The sequence below is a fragment of the Onychostoma macrolepis genome, chromosome 15, assembly GCF_012432095.1.
Source record: "Onychostoma macrolepis isolate SWU-2019 chromosome 15, ASM1243209v1, whole genome shotgun sequence".
In the NCBI taxonomy this organism is placed as follows: Eukaryota; Metazoa; Chordata; class Actinopteri; order Cypriniformes; family Cyprinidae; genus Onychostoma; species Onychostoma macrolepis.
This window is the reverse complement of record NC_081169.1, coordinates 3,191,880-3,202,236: the sequence shown is the minus strand read 5'-3', so window position 1 is coordinate 3,202,236 and position 10,357 is coordinate 3,191,880. Positions and strand designations below refer to the sequence as shown.

At 36.3% G+C, this 10,357-nt stretch overlaps 1 protein-coding gene across 1 annotated transcript; it reads right to left on the bottom strand.

Annotated features, from left to right (window-relative positions):
• Positions 1-446: 446 nt before the first annotated feature.
• On the bottom strand, positions 447-10,017 carry LOC131520839 (Fc receptor-like protein 3). The gene is made up of 6 exons (XM_058745348.1): positions 9,865-10,017; positions 9,667-9,763; positions 8,576-8,611; positions 7,912-8,178; positions 923-1,192; positions 447-661 (listed from the first exon to the last, which is right to left on the bottom strand). Exons 1-6 carry the CDS (start codon positions 9,991-9,993, stop codon positions 447-449), a joined length of 1,014 nt encoding a protein of 337 aa, XP_058601331.1. The 5' UTR covers positions 9,994-10,017.
• Positions 10,018-10,357: the final 340 nt, after the last annotated feature.

The window sequence follows — 10,357 nt, the reverse complement described above, 5'->3', positions numbered from 1 at the left end:
TTTTTAAATGATTTATCTTGGTCTATTTTTTTATATATCACAGAAACCTGGCATTTTAATAGGGGTGTGTAGACTTTTTATATCCACTGTGTGTGTATATATATATATATATATATATATATATATATATATATATATATATATATATATATATATATATATATATAAATATAAAAGCCTGGTTTGATGATCATATTAGCCTTTTTTTTTTTTTTTTTAAATGACAATGAGACTTTGTTTTAAGATCAGAATAAGGAAGATCCTGTTTTTAGCCAAAGATTCAAAGTTATATGCACAAAAAAAGGGCAACACATGTTTGATGCTAGGCCCTAAAATTAGAAAACAATTAAAACTGCTCAAGGAGCTAAAATTGAGAAAGGCTCATTAATAAAATGTGTGTTTGTATGTACTGTGTATGAAGAGATAATCAAACTCACCTGATACTGTCAGTGTAACTTTATCACTCGTTTGTGACCAGCGTGATCCTTCTGTCTCTGATCCTTCACAGGAGTATTTACCTGCGTCAGACTCAGTAACAGAACTGAATGTGTGTTTCTGTCCATCACTGAAAACACTGGTTGAACCTTCTTTATACCATCTGTAGCGCCAGCTAGTGACTCCTTCAGAATATATGTCACATCTGAGAGTGACTGTCTCTCTTCTGAACACATGTAGAGCAGGTTTAATGGTCACTGTGGGTTTTGGTCTTTCTGTACAATGACAACAATTCACAATGAAAATAATGTGATAAATGATTTAACGAATAAAAATTAAATGTGTTTTTCCTGTATGAACACTTGATTGTAAAACATGACTCATGTTAGTCTAACTCAACTTAGACTGAAGTGTTGTTCGATTATAATCACTTAATATCTTGCTAAATCATTTTCATTGTGTTCTCAGAGAAAACTGAAATACTTGCCGTATATTGTTACTGCTGCTGGTTTACTGTAATTTGTGTAATATGTGTAATATCCTCCTCTTCGTGCTCTGCAGCTGTACTCTCCTCCATCAGAGACTGTCACACGTTTGATTGTTTTAGTTGCAGCTCCAGTAGATTCAGGGTTTGAGTCTTTTTTCCAGAGAAACTCCCATCCATTCTGTGACTGAATCCCCTCACATCTCAGAGTAACTGAGTCTCCAGTGAACACTGAACGCTTTAGATCAACAGTCAGAGTTATTTTAGGAAAACCTGTCAATATAAAGTTAGTGGGAGCATGAGTTATATAATATTCCTAAAGTTTTATAAAACATATATATTCATCTATTTCTGTCTCATAAGGGTATCATTTATTGTGTGCATATATTGCACATACATGTTCCCATATAAAGCTCAATGTATACACATATTCACAGAATTGAGTTACAGTTGATTTCTAATTCCCTGCTTTGCTTGTGACTGTTAATGAAAAGTAAATGTTAAAATTAAATGTTATTTCATGTGTTTTTTGCTTAATTGTAATATGGGGGAGAACTGTTTGTGTTTAATGTTGTATTATTTTGGGATTTAAGAGGGTTTCTGGTATGTTTGAGGTTTTGGGGTTGCTGTCGTGCTGAAAAGTAGAGCATGTGGTTAAGATGATGATTGGCCAAACACCATTAAGATTATATGTTACTTTATTTAAAAAGTAATGGCTGTTCAGTCTTCAGCACAGTGAGTCTCTTTGCTAAATACTTTACTGCAAGTGCGCTTTTACTATCGGTGACTCGCAATATATGAAATATATACACAGATGAGCCATTACATTATGACCACCCTGATAGCAAACAACCATTGAATCAATGTTAAAAGTTGTTGATTTGTCAATGTTAATTACACTGAATCAAAATCACTTTTGCACCTGAATATAATGTTGAAAAAATTCTGAATTGAAAAATCAGCTTCAACATTTTTTAGTATTATGTCTCAACTTTATTACAGCTTGACACCATCACAAAAAATAATCTATACTCCAACTTAACTTTAAAACTTCTCTTTGTTTACTAATGCATAAGTGTTTACAGTGAAACAGTACTGTGTTAAGCACTGAAAGATAATTAACTTAATGAAAAGCAAGAGTCAAGAGCCCAACTAAATCAAACACTGATCACAATAATGGTGGTTTGTTGAAATTTCAACATTAATTGCAGGAGCAAAAATTATATTAATTCAGTGCCATTAACACTGACAAATCAACTATTTTTTAACATTGATTCAGTGGTTTTCACCTGCTTTCTTGCTATCTGGGTTGTCATGAATGGTTACACTTGGTCCACAGCAATGTTCAGATACCTGGCAGCTATCAGGGATTGTGTTGTTGGGATAATGGGGTCTAAAGTGTCCCAAGAAAACATTGCACGTGACAAAACAATGCCGTCACTGTCCTGATTCTACCCAACAGTGCATCCAGGTGCCACAGTCTCTGTTGGTAATCGGTGTATCCGCAGTCGGCTGTTGACTTGATGCACCAGGAATCTTGATTCATCAGACCAGGTCACTTTCTTTTAATCATCCACTGTCTAATCTCCATGATTTTGGGCCCAATTCTTGTGTTGTTAGTGGTGGCATGCAGTTAGCATGGGGACCCGGCTGGGTGGTCGACTAAGCAGACCCATAAGCGGAAAACTGCACAGTGTGGTTCTTTCTACTGTTTAGCTGTTGGTGATCTGTCACACTGTGGCCCTGTGGTTACTGTGAACAATGCACGACAGTTTCCGCTCCCCTCTGGCCTCATTGAGCTGCAGACAACATGCAAGTGGTTTGATTTTAGACACCACTTTTGAGACATACTCACTACAGCAGCATGTGAATAACCCACAAGGCGTGTTGTTTCCGAGATCAAAGTGCTGAAGCACCATTTCATCACAGTTTGTTCTTTCTCAGACTATGATAAATTGGCAGCTTTTTCCATTCTGACACTGAACACTCTACTGACAGAAAGGTAGTATAAATACTGCTCTGTGAACTGCACCTGCAACACTATTCGTTTGCAAGGCGCGCTCATTGCTCTTGGCTGGGGTTGCTCATAGTGTAACTCGTGTATCACTCGGCTAGGGGCATCACAATTCATGTTGGGTTTTCTATTTTGCAAGCTGTATGAGCAGTACAGCCAAACTAATTTCCCTATTATAAAGACAAGGTAACAAAATATAAAAAAGTATGGCATATATTTAGGCCAAAGTGGGTGAAGATAAAAATCTTTGTCATTATTTTATCTTTGTTATTAAAAAATGAGAACAAAGATACACATTACAAATACAAACAATATACAAATAAAATAAACAGTGTTTTATTTTCAGGTACAATAGGTGTATTTAGCAGGAGCATTCAAGAAACTGAATGAACACTATATAGATTGATTCCTATTAAAGAGACTGTATTAAAGTTTTTCAGTCAAGAGTAGTGAGTGATTTTTCTCTTTGTGTTTGGTGTTTTATTAACATTAAAGGAATAATTCACCCAAGAATTAAAATAGGCTAGTGTTTTATTTTTATACCATCATTTACTCACTCAAAAGTTGCTTTAAACCTGAGTTTCCTTCTTCTGCTAAACATAAATGCTATTTTTAAGAAGGTGGAAAACCAAACAGTTGCTGGTCCACAGTGACTTCCATAGTATTTTTTCCCCTCTACTGTCAAAGTCAATGTGGACCAGCAACTGCTTGGTTACCCGCATTCTTCAAAATATCTTCTCACTGATGTGAATGTATGCAAAAACGTGGCCAAAAATGAAAGATTAAGTGGATAATTTTAATTAAATGTTTGGTCAATAACCTATTAAACAAGGACTTGATCGTCTTTAAGTGTAACAGCAGCAATGGCCAGGCCTTTGGCTCCCTTTGCAGGCATTTGTAATAACATGTAATGTTGAAAAAAACAATAGACACCATCACAAAATTTGTAATGGTTTTACTGGTTATAATGGGACTTGTATTGGTTTTACTGGAAACTGTAATGGACCCTGTTGGTCTTTACCAGGGGTTAAATTGGGATTTGTTATGTGATTTATTCTAATGCAATATTCTCATCGGTTTTCTATAAGCTGTGACATAGGCTATGAATCTGCATGTTTTTTATTTTATCCAAGGGCATTTTTTTTTTTTTTTTTTACCTTTTATAGAGGGCACTTTCTCATTAATCTCATTAACTTTAATTTCAAATTCTTACATTTGATCTATGAATTCAATTATAATAATGTGATTGTTATTATCTATACGCTGTCAAATTAAATTATTTACACTGAAAAATACAACTACATTAAACTATGAGATTCTTTAAAAACAAAAATTTAATGTACAAACAAGAAATGATGGTGAAAATTATACTTTTCAACTAAATTAAAACGCCAGTAGGTGCCAGTAGTGAGAGTTTAATGAGTGAGTCATTGAGTCGTTCATTCAAACGATTCGTTCAAACGGCAGATTCATCAGATGTTTATGTATGGGCTAATGAAATTTTGACTCAACCAATTCGTTCAAAACACTGAATCATTCAGCAATGAATCGGATGGTTGCTTTGAGATGCGCTGTGGTAAAATGTGAGTGACCTAATATTATTGTATTTGCTCATTGAACTGTTTATAGAACTATTAAACAGTCGTAATGGTTAAAACGTTGAGTGATGAAACACACCAAATTGAGAAACTAACGGAATGCATAGTCGATATAAAAAACTGGATGACGAGTAATTTTTTACTGCTAAATTCTGAAAAAACAGAGGTGTTAATTATCGGACCTAATAACCCCACATGTAATAACCTAGAGCACTATCTAACCCTTGATGGCTGCTCTGTCAATTCTTCTTCATCAGTCAGGAACCTAGGTGTGCTGTTCGATAGCAATCTGTCATTTGAAAGCCATGTTTCTAGCATCTGTAAAACTGCATTTTTTCATCTCAAAAGCATATCTAAATTGAGACCAATGCTCTCAACGTCAAATGCAGAAATGTTAATTCATGCGTTTATGACCTCAAGGTTAGACTATTGTAATGCTTTATTAGGTGGTTGTTCTGCACGCTTGATCAACAAACTACAGTTAGTCCAAAATGCAGCAGCTAGAGTCCTTACTAGAACCAGGAAATATAACCATATTAGCCCGGTTCTGTCAACACTGCACTGGCTCCCTATCAAGCATCGGATAGATTTTAAAATCTTGTTAATTACTTATAAAGCCCTGAATGGTTTAGCTCCTCAGTACTTGAGCGAGCTCTTATCACATTATAGTCCTCCACGTCCGCTGCGTTCTCAAAACTCTGGCCGTTTGATAATACCTAGAATATCAAAATCGACTGCGGGCGGCAGATCCTATTCCTATTTAGCACCCAAACTCTGGAACAGTCTACCTAACACTGTTCGGGAGGCAGACACACTCTGTCAGTTTAAATCTAGATTAAAGACACATCTCTTTAGCCTGGCTTACACATAACACATTAATACGCTTCTATTATTCAAATCCGTTAAAGGATTGTTAGGCTGCATTAATTAGATCAACCGGAACCGGGAACACTCCCCATAACACACGATGTACTCGTTACATCGTAAGTTGAATGGCATCTACGCTAATATTTGTCTGTTTCTTTCCTAGTCTGTTTCTCAGTCCGTATCCGATCAGATGGTGGATCAGCACCAAGAGATGATGTCTACAGCCCTGATCATCAGCGGAGACCAGGACACCCAGATGACCCCCAGAGATATATCCCCAGATATATCAACCAAAAATAACAAAATAACTAAAATATAATAAAATACCTAACTACATAATACTACTATTGTTAGAAATTGCAACAAAATTAAAATAGAAATATAAACTTTTGAACTGCGGGTTTCGTCTGGTCAGAGGAGAACTGGCCCCCCGACTGAGTCTGGTTTCTCTCAAGGTTTTTTTATCCATTCTGTCTCGGAGGGAGTTTTGGTTCCTTGCCGCTGTCGCCTCTGGCTTGCTCAGTTGGGGACACTTAATTTCTAGCGATTATCGCCGATTTGATTGCACAGATACTATTTAAACTAAACTGAGCTAGACAATGACATCTCTGAATTCAATAATGAAATGCCTTTAACTGAAAATTGAAAATTGAGTGTTTAATCTTATCATTATACATTACTGACACTCTATCCTCCAATTTGATACTGTTAAGTGCTTTGACACAATCTGTATTGTAAAAGCGCTATATAAATAAAGGTGACTTGACCTGACTTGATGTTGCCTAACTAACTGTATTTTAAATATAAAAACCTTCCATTTTGAATTTTTACCTCAGTATGCTGAGTTTCTTAGTGTTGCGCCTTTTGATTTCTCCTGGAGAGGCTGCGTGAACCTCACCTCAGCAGCGCAACCTTGTACTGTCAATAGCATACAGCTATATCCATATATGCGTTTTGGTGTTTACATAATTATTTTTGCTTAGTGATGTTTTAATCATGTTACTTGTCTGGCGTTAATGAAGCGTTAATGTCGAGCCCTGGAGTCTATGTGCCGGGGCTTAGGCTCGGACGGCCCTGGCCCAATTTAAACCCTGGTCTTTACTGGTAATTGGTCACCTTCCATTGGTGGCTTGTTAAAACCAATAAATCCTAATGGAATATGTCCCAAAACACACTACAGAAAACCATTTTTTTATGGTTTTAATTGTTAAAAGTTGATTGTTTGTAATAGTATTTGTGATTTATTTGTGATTCATTTGTGATGGTGTTAGCATTTTCGGTTTCACTTTATTTTGATGATCCCTTTAACACATTCTATTGACTAGAAGCAATGTTGTATGTAGTAGTGTATTAGTTGACTGGTAGGGTTGGGGTTACATTAAGTTGACACGTTCTTGCAAAGTTACTTATAGTCAGTAGAATATCTGTTGGGAGACCAACACAATAAGGAGTTGGTAGATATGACGCAGACAGTCTACTAATACTCTTATGAGAGTTTGTTGACATGTAGTTGCAACATTACTTAGTGTCAACAGAATGTTGGCGCGTTACGTTTTTTGTTTTTGAGCACCTGGGATGGTGGGAGTTGGTGCCCTACGCAAACTGCGTACTCTGCATATAGGGAGCGGCGGTACTGATTTTAACGTCCACGATATCGTTCATATCGCACAGACAGGACCCCAAGGGGGGGCATTCGCACTTACCTCCATAACGGTGACTTCAAACTTTATTATTTTCAATAAAACAGCGCTTAGGCTTCCTGGAGGCTAAGTGAGGGCTGCCCGTGCAGGGCCAGTGCTAAGGAGCCAACATTTGCCAATGAGCAAATTCTCAGGGGCCCTGCGCTGGCAGCCCTAAGTGCCAGTGCAGGCTTGTTTGCAGGGTGCTTACAACGCTTATTTAAACAGAGAAGTGTTGCAGAAATACATCACAACTATTTTTTTAGCGTGTCATTTGGTAATAGTTAAACAATCAAATAAAAAACCTTGTTTGACAATCAAATGAGCCAAATTCGTTTAAAAAAAAGAAAAAGAAAAAAACACCTTGAAAAAGAGAAACAAAAGCAGATGTCAATATATTTTACAGTGTCTGATTATTAAGACTTCGTCTTCATTTTGAGATCAGGGGCCAGTTGCATAAAAGTTTTAGACGTCTTAAAAGTTAGTCATCTATTTTTTTTCTTTAGTTATGTAAAAACACAGATTAGTCTAAGTTGAATCCAAAAAGTAAGACTGATTACCCCTTGGCTAACTGCTAGTTGGTCAGATTAGTTTTTAAGACACTGTCTTAACATGAAGTTTATGCAACTGTCCCCAGGATAAGAATCCTATTTTTAGCCAAAGATTCAGTTATAAAAAGGGCAACACAAGTTTGGTGCTCGGCCCCTAAAAATCTGATCACTTTTTAACCTCTTAAGAAACACTAAAGAAAGCTGCTCTGGGAGCTGAAATTGAGAAATCACTCATTAATAAACGTGTGTTTGTGTGTGTTTATGAAGAGATGCTCAAACTCACCTGATACTGTCAGTGTAACTGCATCACTGCGGTGAGACATGCGTGATCCATTAGATCCATCACAGGAGTATTTACCTGCGTCAGACTCAGTGACAGAACTGAATGTGTGTTCCTGTCCATAACTGAAAACTCTGCTTAAACCTTCTTTATACCAGAAGTAGCTCCAGCTAGTGACTCCTTCAGCATATATGTCACATCTGAGAGTGACGTTCTCTCCTCTGAACACATGTTGAGCAGGTTTAATGGTCACTTTGAGTTTTGGTTTTTCTGTACAATGACAACAATTCACAATAAAAATAATGTGAATAATAAAATAATAAAATGAGCTGTTTTTACTGTATAAACAGTTTATTGCAAAACCCACGTTATATCAGGTTAGAGTGAAGTCTTGTTCTTTATAGCTGTTACAGTCACTTATTCGTGTCTTATGAAACATTTTCACTAATTTCTCAGAGCAGTTCATTATGTGAGGAAATATATTTGCTATGTATTGTCACTGCTATTAGTTCACTGAAATTTCTTCCTCTAGTCACAACACAAAATAACTTAAGGTGTATTTATAATAATTTAAAATAATAACTCTTACATAGCATAACTCTTTTTACAGCTAATTTGTAATAGTGTAGAATCACTCGTATGTGAATATGTGATGAAATTCATTCACCTTCAGTTTGTCCAGAGTGGATGATTGAAATCAGCACTAAAAACACAAAAAGAAAATGTCAGCATTGAGCTAATACTGTGTACATTACATTAGCCATATGAAGGTATATTCTTCTTCCTTTGCTTGTAAAACACCATCATTTTACTCTTAAATATTTGTCAGCTTCACAACACAGGTTTCTGTTCAGTCAATTTTGTTAACACTTTATTTTGATGGTGCCTTTTGAGCATTCTGTTGACAATAAATAACTTTGCACGAGTCAACTAACTCTCATTAGAGTACTAGACTGTCTGAATAATATCTGCTAACTCTTTATTGTGATGGAGTCCCAACAGACACTCTGACTATAAATAATTTTGCAAGTACATGTGAACTTATTTTAACCCAACCTTACCAGTCTAATAATACTCTACTAACACTCTAATGAGAGCCAGTAGATATGTAGGTGCAATGATACTTATAGTCAACAGAATGTTAAAGGGACCATCAAAATAAAGTGAAACCTCTTTTTTTGGCTAATTTGTCTATAGACCTTTTCATCTAACTTGTCTACACTTTCAAGGGTCTGAAAACTGTGACAGTAATAAAGATGAACTCATAATAAGATATTGTGTGGAGGACTGCATATGTCTCCAGATGAACACAGAAACAGTGGTTTGATATTTTACAGATTTCATCATCATAGCAGAGAAACCTGTTTAAGGAACTGACAGACTGATCACAAGCAGAGGAATAAAGAAACTCTTACTAAGTGCGCACTAGTGAAGCATCTGAGCAAATCAAACCAACAGAACTGATTCAACAAACGTTATTAAAACACAAAAAATCTGATTGACTGAACAAACAGGCTGACCAAAACACAACAAAGTGCTTTTCTCTTTCACAAACAGCACTAACTGCACACCTGCTCCTTCCTTCACATGTTTTATCCCTCATATATCATGGACTAGGGATCGATTTGAAAATCTGAGAGCAGCATGAAAGAAAAAAACAAAAAAAACAAAACAAGGAACACTAAATCACTTGATGCCATTCATAATATAAGAGCAATTAACATCCACTGAAATACATCCAGAGAAAGCAATACTCACAGAACACAAGAGGAAGTTGATTGAGCTCCATACTGACCGAATAATGACAGACAGTTAAACACACAGACTGTGTTAAAGCCTCAAGACTTCCTGATACCTACAGTCAGATCCAACATGACACATTATACAGATACAAATGCATCGTGTGTTAGAGAAAATGATGCTAAAATTTTTCACAAAAATGTCAAACTGACTGACATGCAAGTTTTGGACAGAAATGTTGTCATGATTCAGTATCAATGTATCGATCTGCACAAGGACACGAAGATTGGGGATCCAAAAGCAGTTTATTATGGTAATCCAAAACTGTAATCCATACACAGGCATAAGGTCACACACAGGGTAGTCAGTCCAAAGGGTAACAAACAGGGCAGAAAACAAGACAAAATCCAAATAATACACAGAAACCAGGAAAAGCAAACTCAGAGAAGCTGTGTGACATAGTGATGTGATGTTCGAAACCGAGGCTTCGAAGCTTGTATCAAAAAAACAACACATTTCACATTGAAGCACTGTATCGGAGCTTGATTCGTTTTGCCAAAAGCACGTGATCTATGACGTCCGAAGCTTCATTCGCCTGAAAACCACGTGACTGCTTCAGTATCTGGTTCAAACGAAGCAAACCTCAGCGCCATTTCCTTTACATTATAATGCGTTAGCATTGTTTTATTTTATCCTAATTTATATATTA